This window comes from Lonchura striata, chromosome 1, assembly GCF_046129695.1.
Source record: "Lonchura striata isolate bLonStr1 chromosome 1, bLonStr1.mat, whole genome shotgun sequence".
Classification (NCBI taxonomy): domain Eukaryota; kingdom Metazoa; phylum Chordata; class Aves; order Passeriformes; family Estrildidae; genus Lonchura; species Lonchura striata.
In genome coordinates, this window is record NC_134603.1 from 150,975,786 (window position 1) to 151,002,399 (window position 26,614).

The 26,614-nt window shown below is 44.0% G+C and overlaps 1 protein-coding gene across 2 annotated transcripts; it reads left to right on the forward strand.

The window, feature by feature from the left end:
* The first annotated feature begins 3,522 nt into the window (after positions 1-3,522).
* On the forward strand, positions 3,523-25,069 carry WDR86 (WD repeat domain 86). Of its 2 annotated transcripts, none has more exons than XM_021555293.2 (7): positions 3,523-3,690; positions 4,054-4,338; positions 6,981-7,122; positions 8,576-9,008; positions 17,537-17,672; positions 21,923-22,026; positions 23,936-25,069. In XM_021555293.2, the coding sequence occupies exons 2-7, from the start codon at positions 4,176-4,178 to the stop codon at positions 24,152-24,154; spliced, it is 1,197 nt and encodes a 398-aa protein (XP_021410968.1). In that variant the 5' UTR covers positions 3,523-3,690; positions 4,054-4,175; the 3' UTR covers positions 24,155-25,069. The 2 variants fall into 2 exon arrangements, with proteins under 2 accessions (XP_021410968.1, XP_021410969.1); XM_021555294.2 differs by lacking the exon at positions 3,523-3,690 and adding an exon at positions 3,723-3,854.
* The last annotated feature ends 1,545 nt before the right edge of the window (positions 25,070-26,614 follow it).

Sequence of the window (26,614 nt, forward strand, 5' to 3'; positions counted from 1 at the left end):
GCATCTGCTCCATGGTGATAATTGAACCCATGTAAACTTAATTTGCCTTCACCAATGTCAACTTCTACAGCAAAGTGAAACCACTTAGATGTTGATAATATTTTGGATTAAATCAAACCAGTAGAAGCTACATTTAAATCTATTTATGGTTAAATTTTATTTACATTGTACCAGTGTAACTGGATTGATTTTTAAATCAAATTTAACTTTAGCAGGGAAATTTTCTTAGAGTAGTTTGCTCAGTGAAGGAGCTTGCCTCTGGAGACACCATGTAACTTGCTTTTGTTTGTAGTTCTCATTGACTAAAATGATGTGGCTGAATCAAAAAAAACAACCAAGGCTGGATGTCCATGCAGGATGTGCCACTATAAATATTTCAGGTCCCTGACAGTAATTTTAAGAGGGTTAGTTGGCTTTTGCAATTTTCCAAAGTGAAGGAGGAGGTAATACTTAATTATCAGCAATTTTGAAAGTGATTGAGGTTGACAGCCTGAAGCAGAGCAATAGATGAAAAAGACCCTGGCAGCTGGAAAGGCCCTTCTTTAGAGAAGGAGGAGGGGCTGGGATGATGGAAGGGGTTAATTCTCTAAGAAAGATAATTTGCATTGCTGCACACTTTATTCTTTTGTTTTTGGTCGAGCTCTCTGTGCTGACTTCTTTGGGGTGTTATTGGCTGTGCTTCTTTGACTGAACAAAAGACCTTTGTTGTCCATCAAAGACCATTGCAGCCCATCCAGATACCCAAGGGCCCAGGAGGGGGAGGTGGACATGGAGGAGCTGCCCGTGTTCCTTCCTCCACAAACAACAGCAATAAAATTATTGGATGCATTTGCAGCATTACTGAAATATTTTCAAGGGAAATGTTCTTCAGTATTTATATCAGTGCAGATAGTGATGTAAATACTGCTAAGGCCTGGGAGCCTATGCTGTGTTTCTGAAGATCTGGCAAGTGAGTCTAAGCACAGATAATTTGGGATGATGTTGTTCACAGAGGATTTTGCATCTGATCATTACTGTCTTCTGTATGTGGAAACTAAAGTGTCTTCCTGTACTGTGTTGTTGCTGAGTCAGAGATGTGAGAACAGGTTGACCCTTCAGTGGAATGAAGGTAGGATTTGAAGATAAAAGCCTCAATTTGTTCTACTTAATTGTGGAGAATTTGGAATCTTTATAATCCATGGTGAAGGGCACAGGCATCCCTCTCCCCTTCCAAAATACAGTGTAGCTGATCTAAACTCTGCATCCTTCCTTTGCTTCTGATAACTGCCTAAAGACTCTAAACCTGGCTCCAAACTTAGCAACAGCCACTGGATCCTGCAAATCATGTATTATGAATCCAGCCATAAACATCTAGAAGCTTTCTTAAGTTTTTTTCACTGCCTGGATGTTCTAGGAGTAGCTCAGGCATCTGTGTAAGTACATGTCTGTCTCAATGAAGGAGGATTAACTGCAGGATTTTGGCCCTGAGGAGCAAAATCAAGGAGCAAGTAACTTTCTTTTACTTTCTTCATTGTCCTACAATTAAAAACCCACCACAAGCACGCGAATACAAGAAAGAAAACTTAACCTAAAATTCAGGCAGATAAAAACAACTGAAAAAAGATTTTAAAAAGCCCTCAAGAAAATGAATAAATATTCATTAAAATATTCAAAAGCTCAGATGTTTTCATTAGCCACCACAGGAGGGAAATATTAATTCAAAATAATAATATAAAACCTTGAAAAGACTTTAAAAAGAGTAAGGGGAGGAACAGCACACCCTCTGCTCCCACAGCTGATGTATGGCTGAGCTGTGGCCAAGGGTTTCCCCCCTAGCTCAGCCTCCCCTTGAGATTTAAATGTGTGGGTTTAAAATGCGCAGACCTGCTTCAAACTTAACATAGTATCCCTTCCCTCTGAGTTTTTCCTTTTATTCACACCACAGAAACACAGGAAAATAAAAAGGAGTGCTAATCTATCCTACAGTTTCCCAAGCAAGGACTCTGGGCAGAGGTTTGTGAGTGGATTTGACAGATGTAGGAGCAGATGGTGAGGGACACTCCCTGAGAGCAGTCGATTCCCAGGCCTCTATGTCCAAAAAAATATCTTTTCACGGATAATGGGATTTTCAGAGGGAAGAAATACAGAATTTACATCTCACACTAGAACTTCTCGGTCATTTCTTGAATGCACAAAGGCTGTGTGGAAACGTTTGTCTTCAGAAAAGAGCTGGCTTGGGCCCATAAACCACAGGGCTCGACCTGACCCTCACAAAACCCACATTTGCAGCCCGACAGCTCCGTCTGGCAAGTTTCTCCATGGCTGCATGGCTATAAGTGGCAGCTGAATGGGGATCACCTCCTTGTTTACATTGGGTGTGACATATTAGTCCCGTTTGGCCTCTGCCAGAACGCGCTTTGCAAAATACCACATCCCGGGAATTATCCATTGAACACAAGCATTTCTGTCCCCCAGCACACTGGGGCACCTCGTGCCAGAGCAGGGCTGGAGCCTCCTTAATGTCAGCGAGCGCCTGCTGAACCCCAATACTGCACTGAGGGGGTGAAATAGAGCCAGGGGGTGTGGATTTGACACAAAAAGGTGCTTTTCTGACCCAGTGGGGCAGAAGGTAGGAGAATAAGTTTTGTGATTTATCTATCCCACCCCTGCCAGCATGTTTTTGGCTACAATAAGCAGCAGCTCCCTTTTCTTGTTGGGGGAGATCCACGTTAGACCCTGCTGCTGCCTCGCTGCGAGCTCTCAGCCTCTCCACATTATCTTGCCCAGGAGATTTAGCCTTCCTACGTTTAATTACAGCACGGTGGGACAGAACCCTTTAGCCCATGTGGTCAGAGCCCTCGGCCAGGCGGGCTGCGGCAGCACAAAGCCCACCACCAAAGCCGTGCCCACGGCGGGCAGGGGGTGGAAGGGCAAGGGGCTGCACTGATTAGAAAGAGCCCTAAAACCTTCGGGTGGGGGAAAAGCGAGACAGCGGCTTCGGGGCTCCTGTGGGGAGGAGAAACGTGGCAGGAGCTCGCCCAAGGAGAGGGGCGATCAGGGGAACAAAAGGCGATGGCTTCCCTCAACCCAGCTGCCAGCACAAGGCTCTGCGTCCCCCGGGAGGCACCGCAGACGCCGGGGAGGGAATGCCGCTGCCCTGGGGCGTCCTGAGGGGCGAAGGTGCCGCAGGAAGCGCCGCCTCCCCCGGGACGAGCCCTGGGGGTACACCGCGGGCGCGGCTGTGAACGGGACGAGCGGGAGACACCCTCCCACCCCGCCGGGACGCTGAGCCGCGGTGGGGGCGGCCGCAGCCCCGGGAGGGGCGGAGGGGCTGCCCCGGGACGGGGTCGCTGCGGGCGGAGGCCGGCCCGGAGGGGCAGCGCTGCCCGGCACCTCTGGAGCGGAGGACGCGGCGCAGAGCGGCCACAGCGGGGGAGCTGCGCGGGCGGGGCGAGGCGGCCGCCGCGGGGGGAAGCGGCTGGAGCGCGGAGCGGGAGGCAATGGAGGCAGCGCTGGGGCGGGGGGTGAGGGCCCGCCCCGGGGTGGGCTGAGGGCGCACGGCGGGAGCCCCTCCCGCCTCCCCGCAGGGCGGAGGCGGCCGGGGGGACCCTGTGCTCGGCCCCGCGGCGGCTGCGGTGCCCCGGCGGGAGGAGGTTCCCCCTGCCCGCAGAGCGTGTGCGGGATCGCTCCGCCGGAGCCGCGCCCGGGGCGGTGAGTGCCGAGATGCCGGGGACCGAGCGGGAGGGATGGCGGCAGCCCGGGGCTTTGCGGGCCGCCTGAGCCCAAGCTCCCCTCTCGGAGGTGTCGCCTCCTCGGCGTGCCCGAAGTTCACCCTAAGATTGCTTAAAAAGCAGCAGCCTCGGCGAGGGCACCAGGTAGCGGTACCGCCGCCCGGGCTCAAGCGGCTGGATGTGCCCCGATGCCCGTGGAGAGGGCACAGCGGGCAGCGTGGGCGCCGCTCTGCCGCCGCGGGGCTGGGGGAACAGGCGCTCAGTGGCTTCAGCTCACACCGCCACGGGGAGATGAAATGACCGAACGCGCTCTCCCCCGTTCCCCCTTTGTGTCTGTGTGCAGGAGCCCGCACGGCCGTGCTGATGTCTGGGAGCTGAGGTAATGGCAGAAATCGGTGTGCGGGGCACGGCCGGAGGTGCGGAGCGCGGGCTGCGGGCTGCCGAGCGCCCGTGATCTGCGCCGGGATGGGGAACGGCGGCTCGGCCGTGAAGGTCTGCGCGGATCACCAGGGCGGCATCAACTGGCTGAGCCTGAGCCCCGACGGGCAGCGGCTGCTGACGGGCAGCGAGGACGGCACGGCGCGGCTCTGGAGCACCGCCGACAGCCAGTGCCACGGGCACTTCCAAGGTACGGAGCTGCTTGTCGCCGCGGCTTTGGGTCTGCGGGATGGCACAGGCCACACTGCGTGTTCTGGTCTCTTTCAGTCCCTGCCGGGCAGCCGAAATCGTGCTCGTTTTGGTGTTTATTGCAGCAGCGTTAAGCAGGAGCTGTTTCAACAAAATCATGTTATCGAATGCACGGATGCTTTTCTCAGGGTGTGTGAAGTTTAACTTATGTCACTTTCTGGAAGCCCTGTTTTATTCTGTGAAAAAAAAAAAAACTTTTTGTTATTCTCTTTTTTTTTTTTTGGTCCTTTTAATCATCTTTTTTCCAGGTGATTTACTTACTTTTCTTTATTTAGAACCTCTTGGCCCAGAAGTCTGGAAAGAAACCTTGCTAAATAGGTTACTTCTGTTTTCCCTCCTCATCTGATGCACAGAAATGTTAATTGCTGGGCTTTTTCAATAGAAATTAATTTTTCATCTTAAACAAATTATTTTCCTTAGACTGGCATGTCAGTAATTGAAAAGAAAAAAAAAAAACTGTAGACAGTGGACATGCAAGAGTCTAGATGTGGGCTAAAGATGTTTGTATTCCCACTCATGTTCTTTTCATACAAAAAAAAAAAAAAAGGCTGTTAGATTTGGAATTTCTAATGTTTTTTTCTTCCAAAGAAGAAATCACATTGCTGTGATTTCCTTGTTTGTTTGCTTGCTTGCTTGTTTTTCACTATGGAGTATTGTCTTTTTTCCCCACATCCTGCCATGGTTCTAACTTCTGGAAAACTTGCTGCATTTGCTTTAGGCTTAGAAATCACTTTAAACTAGAAAGAGAAATGTATTGGATAGCATTCATTATTATGGAATCTGCCATAATCAGTGTCTGGGGTAATCTCTGAGGAAGGTTGGGCTGGGTGGTTTGTGAACTGTCAGTCGAATCAGATAATTGTATGTATTTTATAATTATGCATGCACGCAGTTGTCGTGTCAATTTTAATTTTACAAGCTATAATTACTGATAAATCTATATCTCTAATACAGTTTCAAGCTCCACCACAGCAGAACCAGCAGACTTGCATGGTGGCTGCTTTTGGCCAGACCAGCACCAGACCTTGTCTGCCACATGGGGTTTTGGCACCCTGTGTGTGGGTCGAGCATTACTGATGGTTAAAATCTGCCTGGCAGACTTCGGTGCAGTAACCAAGTTGCTGTTTTGATCCCAGAGCTGGATTACATGATGCTGTGAGAAAAATCCCAGTGATTGAAACCTGATCTGTTCAGGCTGCTTTGCAAGAAGTTTCACAAATATGGGAGAAGGAGTGTAGTTTTGCTTATAGCCCTGGTGATCTGTTTGGTTTTTGGCATCTGATGAATTTGTTTTAGAGGAAACAAGCCATATGTTTGTAACATGGTTCTGGTTTGCTTTTGAACTGCAACAAGGCTTTTGAACTTCAGGAATTGTACTGAAATATGGTTTTTTGTAGTCAGTGAAACAGTGTTTTACTGGGCAGTCTGCTTTCCCTCAGTTTTTTTACCATCTCTTTATTTTATAACATTGTTTTTCTAATACCTTTGTCCATCTATCTCTCTTTAATTACAACTGTCCTTCTTTAATTTATCTTTTTTCCTCAAAGAGTAGTATTTAAGTCACAGTAGGGCCCACCAACTTCAGCCATTAACTGTCACTCTTATAATAGTGACTGAAGTGGAAACAGTTCTGCTCCTAAAAGTTTAGTCTAAATGTTAAAACAGAAGAGTGCAAGGTAATAGTAGTGTCCAATTATTAGATAGGTGACAGCAATTTCACACAAGAGGTCTTGGATGAAGCTGGGACTTGTATCCTAAAGTGATTTTTACATGTGGTGCATTTAATATTGCAATAGAAAAATGACACATCTTGCTAAGCAGCAACAAAAGCTTGAGGTGGTAATATTGATTCCTCTTTTTTGGTGTTGCCTTGTTTGTCAGTGTGACATTTTTAAAGCAGTGGTTGTGTCTGTTTTTATTGTAACTGTAGAGTCCCTGTGTACTCTACATATTGTGTAAACAATTGTGCTCCAGTCCTCCCTCCCTCCCTCCCCCCCTTTCTTTTCCTTAAAGATATACTTAGAAAATGGTGGGGTTTAGTCATGTAGGGGAAAGTATTGGCTGACTATTTACCTGGTATATTTTTTTTGTTTGCTTTTTATTCTGCCTGGACAAATCAAACTTGCTGGTAAGTCTCAGGTAATTTTTTCAGAGTTTCATGCTTTGATTTATGATTGTTTGTGTCCTGTCAATCGATGGGCTGGGTTGAAATGCTGCCCTTTTCTCCCTGAAGAAGGAAGCAAAAGTATTTTTACTTAAAAATATGATTGCTTTTTATTGGTTTCAAACTTTATTAGTCTATCTCATTACATTTTTATAATACTGTTTGATTTACCTGCTTGGTGGAACTGTAGTGTTTTACTCTATTTTACTCTTTCACTTAATCCTGATATCTGTGAAGTTTTCTGCTGTGATTGAAATGGTTGTGTTTTACACGAATCTTTAAACATGACAAGCACAGCGGTGCATTTAAAACCGGAGTTTTGCTACATTTGTTTGTAGTTTTCTTTTGGTTAAGGTGAAGAGCTGGACTAATCTGTCCTTTCTGCATGCACAGTGACTGATTTCCTTTGTTATTCCTAGGACATGAAAGTTACATCACCTTTTGCCACTTGGAGAACGAGGCTGCCTTCACGTGCAGCGCTGACCACACCATTCGCAAGTGGGACGTGGTGACCGGGCAGTGCTTGGCCATTTACCGAGGCCACACATCAATTGTCAACAGGTGGGGTTCTCCCCTCGTGCTCCTGTCATCTGTTATCACATCTGTTATCACACACTTTATCATCTCCCTGCAGTTCCCCATTGCTGCACTCATAAAAGGGGCTGTGTAAACCTCTGAGTTTGTGTTCTGTGCTGCAATGATTAGTTTTTCTAGCAACACTGCTGACACAGATAGGAGAGAAATGAAAGGCACACAGCAGGGGAATGGAATCCAGGGCAAGGAATGAAATTCCAGAAGAAATTATCCAATTGATAACAGATGCTGCTGATAAATAGGTTTTAAAACATCCTGTTGAGCTTTTGTGTCAGAAAGAGGGATAAAGTCAGGGAATTTTTCTTTAGTTATTATTCCTATTTGGGCAAATGAAGTTTAATAATAAACTTACTGTGTGTGGCTGATTGGCCTTTCCATTTAAAGTGCCTATTAATAGTTGGACTGGATTTAATTAATGGCAAATAGAGCAGTCAAAGATTGGTATTTTTTTAACATTTCTTTTCTGGTGGGTGTGTGGGCTTTTTAGTTCCTTTCTAAACTCAAAACACATATGATGTGTAGTGAGATTCTGTAAATAGTTATAGAACCAGGAAGGCTGGTTCTGTGTGTCGGCACAGGCCTGATTTCTGCTGGAATCAGCAAATAGGAAATGTGTTCCCCATTCATATGACTTTGTTGCCTGTTTGAAAGGTTCCAGAAGACCAAGCTTAGCTGACAAAGAAGGCAGGTTATGGATGTTTCCTATCTCTGGTTTGGAAATATGAACTGTAGAATTTTTTCTGGTTTTGTATGTTTGTGCAGCTACAACTCATTATTTTGAAGGCCCAGGAAGCTGAATTCCTGAGGTGCAATCTCTGGTTTGCTCTTAAATTATGTAATAATTGGGCTGCTCATGCTTTACCTTTTTTGAGATCCTGAGCTAAGTGAAATTAAGTGTACTTTTTTTTCTTGCACTCTCAGTTGATGATGGAAAGATAGTTATTTTGCACACTGTCAGTTACAGTTCAGATTCCTGGAATGTTGTTTTGTTGCTCTGTTGTTTTGATTGTTACAGGTCTGTTTTTAAATAATTTTTATAAAGAAGTATTAATGAATAATTAACAAGAATTAGCTAATTAAAAAAAAACCCAACAAACGCAAACCAAACAACAAAACAAATTTCTAGGTATTATATATAACTTATGAAAGTTCATATTGCTTGCTGGAAGGAATTTTAGCAAAACAAAATGCACAAAGTTACAATGCTATAATGTAAAAATATCTTCATCAATGTACCTGAATGAGGGATCTCAATTTTAAAAGTAGAAACAGGGAAGTGTTTGATTTTTAAAAATGCCAAAGATGTTATGTTCATGCTGCTCTTTCATACTTTGGGTTACTTGGTACTGAAATTGTGACAAAAGATGGTTATGAAAAAAGAACAATACTTTTCACATACACAAACTTTGTTTTTTTGCAGAATCCTGGTTGCTAAGGACTATCTCTTCAGTGGCTCCTATGACAGGACAGCCCGCTGCTGGAGCGTGGACAAGGAGAAACAAATCCAGGAATTCCGGGGCCATCGGAACTGTGTCCTGACTCTAGCTCACTATTCCTCCAGGGATGTGCTGGAAGAAGAGGAGGAGGAAGAGGAGGAGGAGGAGAAAGTGAGCAGGGACCTGCTGGTGACAGGGAGCACGGACTGCACTGTGAAGGTCTGGTGGGTGTCCAGTGGGCGCTGCTACCAGACCCTGCTGGGACACACTGGGGCCGTATTATGCCTTATACTTGATGCACCAAACAGGGAGCTCTTTTCTGGCAGCACGGATTACACCATCAGGACCTGGAATATTGTCACTGGGGAGCAGCTGAAAGTCTTCAAAGAGCACCAAGGATCAGTAATTTGCTTAGAGGTAAGGGCAGAAGCTTCCTCGAGGGCCTTTGCGTGTCCGTGTCTTAACTCATGTGGGTCTCAGTTGTCTTTTCCTTCATAAAGAAGCTCTTCTGAGACAGGTTGTAAACGGTGAGCTTAAATATTTGTGTAGTAACAAAATAATAGTGCTCTTTGGTCTTGAGACAAACTCTCTTTCTCTAAAACACTTAGTGATCTCCTTTTAGCTTCTTGTGGCTGCCCTGAGCTAGATATTCTAGCTCAATATCTATTAAATTCCACTAGGTCATGGAACTCATGGGTAGGTGTGCTGAGAGCACTGTTCATCTGAGTGGGATTGTGTCATCAGGCTCACCAAACTTTGAAGAAAATTACCTGAGTAAGTAACACAGGGTTAGGTAATTTAAAAAGGGGAGGGGAAAAACATTCAGTAAACCAGATAACTTCAAAAAACCCAACCCAAAACTATGGGAAAAAGATAATAGGAAAGCACAAAGCTTATAGAAATCCTACATTAAAGACCACACAGACAAGATGTGAGGGGAAAAAAGGGAGAAACAGACAGCCAAGACAAGAAAACAGTCAAGAAAAATGGAAAAGAGAAGCAGAGCACAGGGGAGAGAAATCAGGATATGACAGAGGAGAAAGGGAAGAAATATAAGAGATGTGAAAAACTGTTTTCTGTGTTTCTGTTTGCAGTATTTTTCTGTTGAATGATGCCAGCTTTGTTAACATTGCAGGGGAAAGGAGGAGGTCAGGCAGATGAAGCAAGAGGGGAATGATAGTTATCCATGTGCTCATTATCCACCAGAAAATGCTAATAGTGTATTTAAAGAGAGTACATGATGGTCTGTCACTCAGTTTCAGGTCATAAATATTTATACATGGATGTGTCTGACTGAAGTTAATGACAGTAGTTTTTCTCCCTGTTTGTGTTTGTTATGCATAAGTGTTTTTCCATTACAGAGGATGTATCTTTAAGAGCTGTTTAATAAAAGTTGCCTTTGTTTCTAAATAAGGTAGTCACAGATGACACTAGAAGACTAAAAACCTGGGAATACTAAAGGAATTCTGTTTTCCTTCACTTTTAGAAAAGGAAAAAAAAAAAAAAAAAACAAACACACAATATCATATTGCCCTGGAGAAATGTTTGTCTTGCTTGGGTAAATTCTCAGTGTTAAATCTTGTTTTTATGATATTGTGGTAATGTACTCTGAGGATGCTGAAGTAAATCTGTTGCTGTCCTTAGTGTCACACTATGTTTTGTTGTTTAATGGTAACTCTTCTCCAAGGCACAGATTGGCAACAACAGAACTTGCCTTAATTTAATTGGGTTCTTGCTAAAATTGTTACACAAAGCTGGCTTGACCCTCTCCCAGAAGCCTGGGAAATTCAATTATGCCCTTTGAATGCTCAGGAATGAGCAATGCCTGTGAGCAGAGTTAAGCAATGGCTTTAAACAAACAGAACTTCTAGTAGGGGGGAAGAAAAGCAAAACCAATACATCTATTTGGAAAACCTGAACAATTCAGAGTACACAAGACTGCTGCTGCTGCCAAGACTGTGTTGGCAGCAGTCCTGGCCAAATTTTCTTGAGTGACTGGTAGCCCCTCTCTTCTCTCATCACCAGTTAATGTTTGGGGCTGGGAGGGTCCAGCTGAGGTACAAACAGCCCCTGCAGAGAGCATTTAGTGTCCAGGCCTCTCAAACTTATCCCAGCTTAAGCAGTCACTGCTGTTGAATAGCTTTAGGCTGTCGATCTTTCCTAATTCCTCCCTCTGCCTTTCTGGGTTCAACACTCTCCCTTCTGTTCCACTTGGCTGCCACTCAGCACAGCCCACATGGTATTTTCATTCTTTTAGAAAGGGGTCAATCATCGGAATCTATACAAAGATGTTTCAACAGAATGGAAACTTCCTGAATAGAGGTGTGTTTTTTATTATTATTTTTGTTTTGTTCTCAGAAAGCATTTGGGGCCTTTTTTGCCTCAGGCTTCCTAGTGACAGTGTTGGAATCTGTGGCAATGAGCTGGGATGGTATTTTTCAAACCCTGCCTCTGGAAAGACTGGGAGGTAGTTACGAGTTGCCCACAGTAGCCAGAAGTTTTAATTGACAGTAATTCATTTTCTTCAGTGCAGCAGTGAGCTGCTAATTACATCAGATTTTCACTCTGCTGTCCTGGAGGAGCTGAGTTGGTGCCAGCAATTGAAGGCAGTTACCTGTTCTCTGGGTGGTACAAAGCTTGTGTGGGGAGGAAAAAAAGGGAAAGAAAAAGAAAGAACTTCTTTTCATTTTATTTATTAAAATAAAGATCCCTAAGGGAGGATGACCTTTCAAAAAGTTTGAGAAATGCTCAGTGTAATTTCTCATCCTGGACACAGATCAGGAAAAATTTGGATATTGAGACCATATTTTCCCCAACTTTAAAAAGCTGTTATTGATGGGAATGCCCCAGGATGTTCTGAACTGCTGCAAATTAGGTCTGGCCTGTTCCAGTCATCTCCCATTGCTTTGCAGTAAACACCAATAGTGTTTCTGTAGCAGTGAATGGAAATTCCTGGAGCTTCTTGAAGGCGTTTTCTGGGTAGATAGCCATAAAGCACACCCATGTTTTCCACCCTGCTTCCTGCAGTGGTGGTGTGTGGAAAGCAGAGGTTCAGATTTTGAACATTCCCTAGTTGCTCTAAGATCCTTTAAAGTGTTGTTGCCAGGTAGTAGAGAAGCCTGGAAATAACTCTCATCAAGCGTGGCAGGACAGAAAGTGTTGGTGAGCTTTGGGGTTTTCCTTGTGCCCTGTCCTTGGTGGCTCTGGGCAAGGGAGTGATGAGGCTGAGCTGCCCTATTCTCCAGGCTCATCCTGCTGTGTGCTCTGCTGACAAAGGACTTCTGCAGCTTGTGATAATGCCACTTTTCTCCTCCTTCCACCATTTAAATTGGGCTGAGGGAGGTTTTGCTGGGAGACTTTTCTATTTGCTGTGGGAATTGTGTCCATGTTAGGTGCTTTGGCAGCACTGATTACTTGACTTTCCCAGTCAGGCAAGGTAACTCACAGTGGAGCAGCCAGAACTCTTCACTCTCCTCCTCCTGTAGTGTGTTGATAGCTTGGCAGACAAAGTACAGCAGCTGTTTTGGGAGCTCCCTCTTCATATAAGAGCCAATAATGAGATTTTATAGGAAGTGATGGGAAAAAGCAAGGGTGGGCTGAGTGTAACCATATAGCTAATGCTCATTCTTCCACTTAAAATTTCAGGCCTGGCTTGAGACCAATATTTGTAATTAATAATCAAATATGCATTTTTGTTAATGTGTCTGCCTGCAATAGGCGGAATAACCCTGACTTAAATATTTACTTGTGTGTGTTTTTCTAAATGTCTCTCCTAAGTAGCTTTGCAAACTGTTCACAAGGATTGCTTTGTTCTTTGCTGATTGTTCTGCCTCTGAGTATTTATCAAAATTGTGCTGCCAAAAGCTGGCAGAGAGAAATGATCCAGCTTGGAATTTAGCTTGGATCCTACTGCAAACGTTCCTGCAAGAAAACTCCCTTTTGAAGAACATGAACATGAGTGGGCAAGGACTTGCTTCTGGTTTTCCTGCAAGAATTCCTTTGTTTGGACCATTCCCTTTAGTCGCCTTTTAAAACTGCCTAGAAGAAAAGAGCGCTTTGAACAAAGCCACTGCCTGAACTCTGTTTATGTGCTTGAACTGTTGTGATCACGGGGACAGAAACGTCTTCTTGCCACACCAGCTAAATTAAGTGCACATATTTTTTGCAACTTGTGTTTGTGTTTGTTGCATCAGAGGATGAAGATGTGAATGAGCAGAATGTGAAGGTGCACACCTGTAAGAGCAAAACATGGGGCCATCACTTTGCACTGCAGTAAAAAAGTTGAAAAACCTTCTCTTAACAGCCAGCCCAGAGAGCTCATTCTAGATGGATTCTCAGAAAAAAAAAAAAAAAATATTTCTTGCCCACAGGGAGTTTGTTAGCTCATTAAAATGGATATGGTTTGAATGGGATCCTGAAACTCTTAACTCAGCCCAAGGCTTACATATAAGTTGTATCTTGAGCTTGGTCTAGCGTGGTGATTTTTGACTTAGAAGTCGCAGTGAACAGAAGACCCAAATTCCAGATGGTAGGAACACTGACCCCCACGAGAAGAATAAGCTGGTGATGGGGTATGTGGTAGCTCATGTGAACTCATCCTGAAGTTCCTGAGTGCAGTGACCCTCAGCTAAATGATGTGTCCAGATCTCTTTGGAGAATCAATTGCCTCTCCTTGGCTCTCCAAAAATTGTTTCTCACAGCAAAGGTTAATTGTGAGGGCAAAGTCCATTCCTATAAGGCTGAAATATCTGCTAAACAGCTCTTTTGCAGATATTTTTTGGCATTTTTACAGGTAGAAATTGGCTTAAGCTGTTGTATTTATGCAGTTCAGCCAAGCTTGCGAAGCAATAGGGTTGTGATTGTCTTGAGAGACCAACCCTGGATGTGATAATTTGTTCTTTGTTAAAATTCTGGTGTGTTACAACCAAGGTTTTTTCTTATTAATGATACCTGTAACTACTAAAGTGTTCACAACTAGTCTTTTGCTACTTATTACTCTGCAACTCACAAGCAGTTTGACTGACCTTTTTCAAGAAATAGTTACATCTCCAGTACTTTGGGTTGAGGATTAAGACAAATTTGCTCCATTCACATGTCAGTGTTTCATCTGGTTCAAAGCAAAATTTCTCATGAGAAAAATTAACAATCCAGAATTGTGAATATCAATGGAATGTTTTTTTTATGCTGTCTGGCTGAGGCTTTAGAACTGGGTAACAAACTGTTGTCAGGTTTTTAATGTTTTTGAAGTTAAATGGGTTTGAAATGTCCACTCTGTGGCTGGTATCTGAGCTGCAAATCTGTTCTGTGTTGTCCAGTCTGCTACAGGTGTCCTTGCCTGGTCATGGTGTTCTGTGGTCAGGAGCCTTCTTGAGCAGTTGGCCAAAGTGAACCAAGGGCTCAAAAGCCAGCCAAGGAAAATACAGCTTTAGAGATGTCACCTCTTCTGTGGGCAGACACAGACTGAAATATGCAACTGTGTCTGCTAAACATTTTGAAACCACAGAGTATGGGGCCAGCTTGTAAGGTGCTTTTGCTGGGGGAACAGTAAGTGATGATAATTATTATTTTAAATACAGATTAAATGCAGATATCTGAAGTGTTGCAGCTTAGGCTGGAGTTGCAAGCTAGACCTATATTTAGTCAAGTGAAGGAGTGTTCTCACCTGAGTTCTGGCCACAGCTGAGAAGGTTGTCCTTGTTGGGGATGGGAAATAGTGAGTTCTAAGGCATGATCTGTTTCAGATGTGCCTCAGGATGAGAGGAATTGTGCCCTAGACCACAGTGACTGCAAGGGGGCTATCCTTAGCTGTGGAGATGTGAACCAATTTAGATGAGATTATGCCCGTCATAACACTCAAGACAGATCTGATTTGCAACTTCAGCCTTTGCTGAGAGCTCTTGAAGGCTTTCTTCACTAACAGCCACTTCCTGCTGTTTTATAAAATTGCCATGGGAATGAGGGGCTGTGTGACAGTCAGAGCCTGCCCTGGGTTTTGCTGTTGGCGCTGATGCAGGCTCAGTCTGTGGCATCTGGTGAATTGTTTAACATGTTAATATTTCCTTTCCTGTGCAAGACTGAGAATCCTGTGCTACTGTGCTCACTGCTTAAATTGGTGAGGGGAAGGAAAGTGCATGCAAGTGTTTCATGGGGCAGCACAGAGGCTTTGAATTTCATTGGGCTGGTTGCTGTGCCAACCACCTCACCAGATCTCAGACATTGGAAAGCCAGCCCTATCCAGGGCTGCACCAAAACCAGTGCTGGCAGCAGTTAAGGGAGAGATTCTTCTTTGTTCTTCTCTTGTAAGACTCCCCCTGAAGTGCTGCATCCAGCTCTAGAGTCTTCAGTACAGGAAAGATATGGATTTGTTGGAGCATGTCCAGAGGAGGTTGTGAAGATGATGAAGAAGGATGGAGCACTTCTGCTATAGAGACAAGCACAGAGAGTTGGGGTTGTTCAGCTTGGAGAAGAGAAGGCTCCAGGGAACCTTAGAGCCCCTTCCAGTGCCTAAAGGAGCTCCAAGAGAGCTGGGGAGGGACTTTGGACAAGGCTGTGGAGTGATGGGACAAGGGGAAATGGTTATAAACTTAAAGAGGGTGGATTTAGATAGGGAAGAAATTCTTTCCTGTGGGGGTGCTGAGGCACTGGCACAGGTTCCCTGGAGAAGTTTTGACTGCCCCGTCTTTGGAAGTGTTCAAGGCCAGGTTGGAAGGGGCTTGGAACAACCTGGGGTAGTGGAAGATGTCCCTGCCCATGGCAGGGGTTTTGAACAAGATGATCTTGAAGGTCTGTTCCAACCCAAACCATTCTATGATTCTAAGGCTCTCAAAATCCTGATGCTATACATTACCTGAATAAATCTACATAACTTGAAACATTTTTGTATCTAACAAACTGTACCTAGCAAATCTAGGTAAGCTGCAGCTTTCCTGTTCCACTTAAATGTAGAAATGAAGTGTATAACCTAATGTACCATTAATGCAGAATGGCATTTACCTGTGGGAGGTTATAATTTAGTGTTTTTCCTTGCTCAGTGGGTGGGTTGATGCTGCTAGCAAGACATCTAAAAAAGAAATGCAACAACCTGGCCACAAACCATGCAGTAGGATCCCAACTCAATGCATCCTTCTCCATTTAGCAGGTGCACATGACAATTCTTTTCATGCCTGTTCAGGGAGAGACCGAAATTTAAAAATCCTTCCTCAGGCTAACTTGTGGTTCTTGGTTTTGTTAGTGCTGCTGGCCATTCGTTCTCTCTTCTCATGGAGATGTAGCATTAATGCTATTGCTAAAACAGCTTAAAAGTAATAGGAAGTGACATTTCAAAGTACTGCTGGCTTCTTACAGTGGTTTGTGCTTTGCAAGCTCCTGGCATTCAGCTGTGAAATCTCTCCCAAGGGCCAGGTTCTGCTGGGAGGAAGCATGGCATGTCCTATTCCAGCTGAGCTGGTGGGAGCTGTGGCAAGGGAGCCTCTTGGTCTAGGTTCTCACAGTCCCATCTCTGTAGTGCTTCATATCTTAAAATACCTTTTGCTTCATGTTGTAACACAGCACAATGCTGTTTAGTACAAAGCTCATTTCTGATGCCTTTTGGGAATGGAATTATTCCTTTTTGGATTGGGAGTGGCGATGGAAGAGCACGAACAACATTCCAGCCTTACAGATACAGTGTGCAAAGAGTGGGGACCAAATCTAAGGTGGCAGGAACACCAACCCTTAAACATGCTCTGTGAGTAAAACCACAGGTTAATTTGTCATTTGCTGGTTTCCTGGAGATACTGGTGAAGTATCAGGGGTTTGTGCACTGCTGGTCATTCAGACCTTCTGATATGTGTGTCTGGTGGACAAACAAGGTGCCATTCATTACTCCTTGGGGAAATTCCACTTCTTGGTGGGGGCTCAGGGTTCTTCCTCCTGTCTCTCCATCCCTCTGATACAAAGATTGCTGCAAGTCCATAAAACTTCCCTCAAGCCACAGGAGTTGGGCTCTACATAACTATGGCTGTGAAAACCTTCAGTTTGATGTCTCTACACAGACAGAGAATGCCAGATTTTTCTATGCGCTATGGAATTTTTCCTTGCTGAGCTTCCAGGCTTTGTGTAGTTTGTTTATTGTGAACTGGTTCATTTTTCTAGTGTTTCACAGGTCAGTTATTTTCTCTCTGTCTCTGTTCCCCAGATGCAATCCTTCCTTTTCTCATTTTCTGTCCTGTCTATGTGGAACAAACCCCATCCTCCACCCCAGTGAGTTTTCACAATGTGTAGGATGACTGGAGCAATGAGAGGTAACACACAGCAGAAGACAATCTGCTTGAAGATGTTTAAAAACCTGTGTTAGGATAGTTACTTATTTATTCATTCAATAACAGTCTAAAAAGTCTTGTGGAAATGCAGATACAGAACAGTTTCAAGGAAGAGTTACTGTTTCTGAATACTGACCTTGTGCAGAGTGATCATACTAAACACAAACCCTGATTTATGGTGTGTAGGATTTTAATTTTAATTTACCTTTTTAAAAAATTTTTGTTACTCAGAATTGTTCTGAATTTTTTTGTAATTAAATCTTAACAATCTAGCAAGAGTTCTTGTCAAATATGCATTGCAGAAACAACACTGCTGGGGTTTTTTTTGAGGCTTTGGTAATATAGCTGATTATGGATGTAGGGTTAGCATTGTTAAGCTCCCTGGAATCCTGCCTGCTGGCACAAGCAGATGGGCTAAACTTTTATGTTCTGAAAGCTGGGGCTGTTTTTAAGACCCAGAAGTCAGTGGGAGATGCAACTATGAAGAACTCAAGGTTGGTTTGCTCACCACTCCTCCGTTTCAAAGTAGGTGCAGCTTGTTGCTCTCTGAGTTGGAAAATGTGACTTGGGATGGGTCCCTTCAGTGCAGTTCTTTCCTGAAGGTGCCTGAGGGGCCATTGCTGATGTGTTTTTGTCTCCCCTCAGCTGGTGAATCGTCACCTGTACTCGGGGAGCGCGGACAGGACCGTGAAGTGCTGGTTTGTAGACACTGGGGAGCGGATCCAGACCTACAAGGCTCACAAGCACAGCGTTAGCACTTTGAAATACCACGCTGGCATCTGTAAGTTGCCTTTCCTGTGCTCTCCAGCCCCTTCCAGTCTCCTTTTCAACGTTTGTGTTTGATTTAAGGTTATTAATGGAGAATAATTTTGATCACTTGTGAAGCTTTCAGGTTTTTTCAACTCCGGCATGTTTACGTTCAGTACCAAACTGCTGCACCACTCCATGTGGGAAGTTTAGGTCTTCCCTCCATTTTCCACCTCCCTCTTCTCACAAATGAAGAGGCAGTTTTGTTTCTGTTACCAAGGGAAGTGGCTTAAATCCTGAGCTGTCTGGGGGTTGTTTGTGTAGCTGTGGTTTAACCTCAGCTAGTCTGGTGTCTGTCACCTGCTGCTGCTGCATGCTGGGGACAGCAAGTGCTGCTGCTGGACACACAGCCCTGTGCCTCTCTCTGCTGCCGTGTAGGCCCTGTGTAACACCCTGTCCTAAACCAGAATCACACATCAGATGCTCACTGCTCCTTTCTAACTGTTAGGCTTCCTGTTGAGGCTCTGACCATCTCCTAGACTCATTTTCCACGAGTTCTTGACCTGTGGAAATTGTCTGTTATAATTCATGGATTTATTCCCCAAATCACTTTCCTCCAGTGGCAAGCAGTGCTTGCCTTACTAATGCTCAGGATTCAGCTCTCCTACTTTCAGTCCTCCTTTTTACAGTAGTTTCTGTCTATCAGAGTCTATTGCTGACCATCAAACCTCCCTCTTTAAATCCCTCTCTGTGCTGGCTTTCCTTCTGCATGTCTGGGTTTGGGTTGCCAGATTACACCTCTGTTTTGATCAGTGAACCTCTCTGTGTCTTCCTGGTCTTATCCTACTTCTGGTATTTGCCTTGATGTACCTTCACTTGCTTCCCAAAAAAGAATTTCTCTCCTCTCCTCTCCTACCCTGAGGGAGATGGCCATGGCTGTCTTAAGCTAACCTAGACATTCACAGCTCTTTCCTAATTTTGATTTCTTCACTTTAGCTTTGAAGTGAACACATCACACTAAATGAGTGGTTGCTATCTGGGCCTTGATCTCTCTTTTGGCAGCTCCTCAGTGTGATGGTGATAAACAGCTGACAGGTGCAAGATGGTGCACGTTGGCAGATTTGTACCTGCACAGTTTAGTGGCAGTTGTCTGGCACCATGCTTGCCTGACTACATTTATAACCCAGAAATTGAACTGATTTCTTAATTATGTTTGGAAACTTAGCATGTAGCCAGGCCCAGAGGTAGAATTTTAGCCAGGAAATGTTGTTTTTGGTCTTCCTTTCAGCATGAATCCCACATTACTGCTTTTCTCCAGTAAAATACCTATTTATAATTTGTGGTTATTTCAGCTCTCCTCACTTCTATGGCAGAATTACCCTATTCTCCCCTACCTGGAGGTTGTAATTTCTGCTGGTTTCAGCTTCCACAGTTGGCTAAGGCTGAAATGGAAGGGGAGAGGGTCTGGACCTACACTCTACCTTCAAGTTATTATTGCTCCAAGATGCAGGCAGATAGAGCAAGGGAAATGAACCATAAATTGAAATCTGGGATGATCTGGTGGACAAAGTACTGATGATTTTGTGTGTGTGTTTCCCCCCTTTTAATTCTAAAGACACAAACCAAAACATTGATTTTGTGAAGACCAGCCAAAGGTGAGCGATCTGTGCTAAGCTGATGTTTGCCTGATCCTGTGATGAATGTGCATGTCTGGGTGGGAGACAGGGATTGTCTCCTTCATTAATGACACCTCCAGAGCTGCAGTTTTTCAGTGGTGATCCTACTGTTCATGCAACCTGTAGAGACTTGACCAAACTGTAAAGAAAAGGAAGTTTTAGCTTAAACAAAATTTCATTATCTGATGCCACCTCCATCAGCTCTGCAGCTCTCTTCCCCCTCATTCTACCACCTTGTCCCTGCCATGCACATACATTATTTTTCCACAGCACTTTTTTTTTGAACTAAAATGCAGACAATATTGCTGCATTTAGTCAGACCTGCAAAGAACATCCTGATAGTGTGATAGAAGAGTTCACAGAGTTATTTAAGATCTTGTTTTAAATCAAATACAAAAATACTAAAAGTGTCAAACAGGGAGTATCAAATTATTCCACTTTAAGGGTTGAAGAAAAAGCTCTGGAAAAAGATTTCCTACTAAGAATTAATTTATATACTATGATTGCTTGCATTATTGTGGTGCATTCATCACTTATTTCCACAGTATCTAATAATTTTGTTAGAATTAGAATTATAAAGACATGCTAACTGGATACCAGTGTTGGAACTAGTGTAGCTTAAAATACAATTTGTTCACCTGGGACAGATCAGAACTGTCTCTCAAAAATGTGGAAAAATTATTTAAATTATGTTTGTTGTGGTTTATGTCACATTTGCACCAGTGCAAGAACATGAAAAAACATCTCAGCCATCAAGTGGTAATTTTCTGTTAGAAGATTAAAATTCTGATGCTTTCTCTCTTGATCAGAGCCCACAGGCTCATTGCCTGAAAGGGTTTGTGGTCTAAATAAGAAAATAGAGCGGAAGAAAGAGAGGAAAAATACATGTCTGTTTCCAAAATCACTTTATAGTATACAGGGAGTCCAGAACAACGTGAAAACTAAGCATTGAATCATCAGAATGTGTTTCCAGTTGCTTTCTTCAGCCTGCTTGTGTAATTAATAGCATGGGGAATATTACAGCTGGTTCTCAATCTAATTTATTTAATGATATGTTGATTATTTTTCTCTTAAAGTATGTGCACAGTCTTTTAAAATTTAATGGGTTTAGGGGAACGTTTCAAAACTGTTCTCCCAAGGGTCTGTGAAAATTAAGTAAAAAATGAAAATTAGTTTTATTTTGTTGTTGCTGTTTATTTCACAGGTGGTATATATAAGTATGTATTTAAATGCTAAATCTGGGTTAGATCAACAGCTCTTTGAAATTCAGAGGTGGAGGGAGACTTCCTAAATCCAGAGTATGACAGTTCAAAGGATATAAAGGATGTCTGTCAAAAGCAAAGTTCTGATGGCAACAGCTGAAGTAAACTGGCAGTTGCATAGTGAAAACAGCTCTTAATTGGTTCCTACTCTCTGCTTGTCTGTAACAGAATTAAGTGATTTTTATTCACTAGGAAAAAATCAGTACCTGTTTCCTGCTTTACTTTGTTGCTACTCATTTGCAGTGTGGGACATGCTGATTTTTCAGGACTCTGCTGGAAGTTGAATGATAGTGGCCCATATAAAGTGACATTGATTTTCCACATCCAGGTGTTTCTTGGAGGTGCACCCAGGGGGTGCCCAGCTCCCTGCTGTTTCATTTGAATTTAAAAAGCTCATAGCAGGACATAGTCAGTTCTCTCATCTGTTACTGTAGTCCTGAATTTACAACCATGATAATTTTTTCACCTCTCTTTAGAGATTCAGGTTCTGACTTCTCCCAAAAGATAAGGAATCTGTTGGCTTCAGGCACACCAGTTTTGTAAAAATCTTTCCATGCTAATGTCTTTTGCAAAGACATTAAATGCACAGAGCAGTGAATATATTGCTTTTTGCAGCTCTGAAATATTTATGTCTAGATAAACTTGAGGAGTTTGGGTTAACTGAAGGGAAGTGTTTATCAAGAGAGTTTGTAACCCTTAAAGCACACAAATGGGCTCCTTTTTGGGCATATTGCTAAGTACAAAATCTAAATATTAACACTGCTTTAGAGTTCCTGGATGCAGCAGTGTGGGGATCTGATGTGAATATCCTGATGTGTTGAGAAATTGTTCTTTGAACATGTAAGGTGCTCTAAGGAAACCTGATGAATAGACAAAATTCCTGGTCATGCTCCATTTAGTTACCCCAGCCCTGCCCCTCTTGCAGCAGCAGAAGTAATGGAAACACTGGAGTACTGAATGGAAAGCTGTAAATAACTCTGGTAAAACAAATGAAAGGTTGAGTGGAAATCCTTAAAACCAGACTTGGGATAAATTGCCTGCTTGGAATTATTATAGGCAGGGAAATAGCTGTGGAAGAGAAGAGCAGAAATAGACGCTTGAAACATGTGCAGAGTGAAATGCTGGTGTGTGTAGGAACTTCAGGTTTAAATCAGTTCAGTGTTTCAAAACAAAAAACTCAAAACAAGCATGCTGGGGTCAGCAAAATGATCTGGTTTGTCTGAGGAGAGAATCAAAATGATATGTCATGCCCCCCTGAGAGCTGGTTTTAGGTGTACTTTTGAACTTTTGTGAACTATCCTCGTGTGGCTGCTCATATCTGGCTGTGCTGTGTGGTTGTGTGTCAGTGTTCACAGGAAGTGGTGATGCCTGTGCAAGAGCTTTCAATTCCAGGAGTGGAGTCCTGCAGAAGATCTTCCGAGGACACAAGTTCATCATCAACTGTATTCAGGTCAGGAAGGCATTTCTTGGTGGGGTTTCTTCCTTTTGGTTGCTCCCTCATTTATTTTGTGGGAACTGGTGTGGCTGACTGTTCTGTGTGTCTTGGATTGGATGTTGTTCTAGCATAATACTTGAATATTCTGTATGTAATTTTAGAAAAGCTTGTTAATAATAATAATAAGGATAAGTGAAACCACGGAACAAGTCCCCAGGGACAGCCCCGTGTCCGGGATTGGGGTTTTTTCAGGTCAGGTTGGATAAGCAGCTGTGAGAACTGAGACAGATGAACTGATGCTGTGTGGGGCACAGAATGGACTCCAGCCTCATGAGACCCTTTCCATTATAAGACACTAATGATAAGTGTTTGCAGTGCTCTAAAGGGGAAAAGAAGTTCCTGCCTTATGCAGGCAGAATAATTATAGCATTGTCCCCCAAACCACCTGGGGGCATGGCATCCCCAAACAGTCTGAAGCAGCTCAGTAGTGATATCTGCCCCACATCCTGCCAGGAAAATGGAGGAGTTTCTTTCACTGGCTTAAAACTGAAAGTTAATGTTGTTTGCATAATGTCTAGGCTCAAATGAGACTGGCATTTAATAGTTAAAATAGGAGGAATTAGTAATCCTTGGTGGCCATGCAAATACCATGGAATCATAGAGGGGTTTGCATTGGAAGGGACCTCATTCCAACACCCCCTTGCCATGGGTTGCTCCAGGCCCCTTCCAATCTGGCCTTGAACACCTCCATGGATGGGGCAGCCACTCTAAGAATCTGCATCTCCCTTCATTGGGATCTCAGTGTAAGCTGTGTGCAGGATGAAGATTTTCATTAACAATGTCAAATATTGTTGGTAATTCTGGCAGGCTGACAGTCAAAAGAAAAAGAGAGGAGATAAAATTCCTTTTGGAGTTGATCCCAAGCACATGAAATTGTAAATATAGTTTTCTCTTGTATATTCTTCTGAAGGAGCACGTGGCTGGATGATCTTAAACTGCAGCCTCCTGGTACTGGGCAGTTGTTGTGCAGCATGTGGGCATCTGGATGTGTTTGGGGAATACCTGATAGAACCACGCTGGGCAGCCCCAAGTATTGACAAGACCAAAGCATGACTTTATGTTCTTCTTTGTAATTGAATTTTCAACTGTACAGGGGCAAAAAAAAAAAAAAAAATACAACGGGAAAAGAGAAGACTGAGAAGTGGCAACCTTAAGATGATCTTAGGTATAATAATGAAGGTGAGATGAGAGGTGTGGTGCTTGTGTGGTACTTCATGTAAGCCAGGGAGATGCTCACTGTCACAACATGGACAGGCACCCATGGGTGGACAGACTGACACAGGAACAGGAAGATCACCAAGACTGATGTCTGGCTTCCAGGGCAGGACAAGGGCAATTGGAAACATTACCAGCAGCAGCAAATGGTTCATAAAGGAAATGAAACCACAGCAGTGAATCCAGGTTAAATTACTGCAGGTTTTGAAGAACAATGGAGTTTGAAGGAGGAATTAATATATTTATATTTGCACTATAATTTAGTGCAAAGGAAGAAGGGAAGTGAGAAAGGAAGCGTTTCTGAGCCTCTTGTTGCTCACTGATGATGATTTTGGTGCCTCCTTAAGTTTCACATCAAAACCAGCAGTCTGAAAACAGTTCCCAGTAGAAATTCCCAGCCTGCTCTGACATTGGGTTTAGTTCTCCATTGGTTTTCTAGAGGGTCTGGGTTATTAATAACTCTTGCTGTTTATGGCTCTGAAGTGGCTGGGAAATGAGTCCTGACTTGGTAATGTCTCATCCCACTTCAGCAGCTTTTGTGATAATTTATACCGGCTCTTGCAAGGAGCTCAGGCCTTAAGTGTTGGGATCAAGCTGTGTTTGCTCTGATTTTTGACAGTTTGATTGTGCTGTGACCCTGTTGTTCCAGATCCACAACGAGCTGCTTTACACGGCTTCCCACGATGGCACGCTGCGGATCTGGGACATCCGGGGGATATGCAAGAGAAATAAGCGGCGCTTGAAGAAGGAGAGGTCTGTGCAGGGCAGGAGCTCCCAGAAGGGGAGTCTGTCTCGTCTTTTCAACAATAAAGTTGGCTGTATGATACAGCAAGAGGATGGGGAACATGAGGCTGTTGAACTGATGTGACTGTCCAGAGCAGGCTTTATGTCAGTGACCAAAGCTGAACCTTTTATTTTCTGCACCACTGTGTCCATGTAAACCAGAACTTGGAAAGAGATGGGAAGTGGCTGTGCCTGAACGTCTGTCTCTGTGTGAGGAGCCAGGATTCTCTGTGGCTGCCAGATGGACTCAGGTCAGATCCTGTGGCTGTGGTGGCTCAGCTGAGCAGCTCTGGGGTCGGGAGGGGAGGCAGCATGGTTCAGGTGAGGTACCACTGTGCAGGTGCAAAGAGGAACTTTTCTTGAGACTGCTGCCCTGGGGCACAGAGGTGTTGCACCTCTGGCTGCCCAGTGTCTAACGAGATGTTTTCCTGTTCCTGTTGCCCCATGATCCCTGTCCAGCCCAGTGTGGCAGTGAAAGGTGACCTTGAATTCCATTTTCACAGCTGACCTTCGGGTCAGTCGTTGGCTGACAAGGCCAGCGCAGGAGGGTTTGGTTCTGCAACAGGAGTTTAAAGCAGACTGGACATCTCTCTGGGAAGCTGGAAGTTATAGGACAGAAATTAAATGGTATTTTTAACAGAACATAAGCCACAGAGCAAGCTAAACCTCAGCCCTTTTGTGCCAAGGTCACCTATTTGCTGACTTTGTGTTCTTTCCTCCTCCCAAAGTTGTGTCTTGCTAGGTTGCCAGTAGCAGTCAAACTCAAGAGTTTTCCCAGTCTTTTTCCAGGTTCATTCTTCTCTGATAACCACTGAGCCATGAATTAACAAGGGTTCTTATATTTTTCTATTTGCAGATATAGCTCTTTGTAGAACCAGTACAAAAATATCTAACACATGTTTTTATTTTTATGGCTTTATTTATTCTGTACTACAGCAAGATAAAAATGCTGTAATCCTTTTTTAGAATGGATTAATAAACATGTGGCATCTCCAGACAATTGACTGTCTAGTTTTTATTTTTGTCTTTTATATGGGGGGGGTGTGGCCTGGCTGCAGAAGCACAGAAGTTCAGAATGGATGGACTAGGGGGAAAAACCCCTACATACACTTTTGGGAACATTTTTTGCCTTTCCCTCAATGCTGGGGTTGGAGTTGGATGTGTGTGAAGTTATCATGCCTGCCACCAGGCACCAAAGTGCCAAAGCTCAGTTCCCATATCAGGGGAAGGAGGGACCAGACACAAAAGCACAGACTGAAGGGAAAGCAGGGATGACAAAGAGCTACAAGCCCCCACTCAGCACTGCCCTGGTGACACCAAAGCCTCCTGTTCCGACACCTTAACACTGTGTTAGTGGGTCACACACATCATAGACCCTGCTCTCCTCTCCTGCTGAGCAGCTTTGGTAGTTCTTACCTGGCAGGAGTCCACATCTAGTAGGAAACAGCATTTAAATTTTGTGAAATGACTACCCAGAGACTAATTTGGGAGGTATCTGCATCGTGCAGACTTAATTCCAATTAAACCTTTCAGGCTGGTCATTGTGGCTCATTGGCACATGCTGCTGACTGTTTGTATTTTGCTTCTGAGGACAACACCAAGTAGGAGGCCTTTAGGAGCTGGACAGAGTTCCCCAGAGCACCTGGGCTGTATTTTGTGTTTAAAACTTCACACACAGTACATGAGACACAAGAGCCTATCTGGGCACACAGCAGCTGCACATGCAGCCAGCAGAGAGATCTCAAGAAATGGAATTAATGAGTCATTACCACTTCTGCCTGTTGCTAAACATATCACAGTGCCTCCAAATGCATGGTCAAAATTAACTTACAGCTTTCAGCCACTGCCTCCTGCTCTGCTGATCACTTACAACTGTGCTGGCAGAGGTACATCATTGATGAATGGCTGCTCTGACAAGCACTGCATGTTATGATGCTAATTTTAAATTCCCCAAGGACAAACCTTCCCTTCTGAAGTTGTCGTTGCCAGTTTGCTGTGCAAGCCACTTCAAAGAGGAGAACTGCTGCATGTGCAGCTCAGTGCTGCCTTCAGTGCGTGCCCAGGGCTGGCAACCAATGTCAGGAGGTTTGGGAAGGGAAGAGTAAATTTGTGTTTCCACCTCCTTTTTGTTAAAACTACATCCATGACTTGTATGTTTTCAATTCTAAATTCTTTATTCTGTTTTTGCTCTGCATTTTGTCCAGGGGTTCCTCAGTGTTGGCCTGTAAAGAAAACAGGATATAATGGGTGCTGGAGCTGGTTTTCCCTCAGAAGCTCATACTGCTGGCTTTGGAAATCCTTCAGCTTTCAGGGTAGAGATACAAAGCCATTCAATTTTTACAGAGAAGAATGAAATACAAGTAATTCCTCAGCAGTGTAATCACTGCCTGGTTTTTGCTGTTTGCTGAGGGAATCGGTGCAAAAGCCCGCTCAGTGCCCGCGCTGGAGCTGACAGCCGTTCCGCAGGCCAAGGCCCCGCTCCCCGCAGTTCACGCCCTCATTTCCCGGCGCTAAGTGCCGGCTAAGGCGACGCTGTCACTGTCAC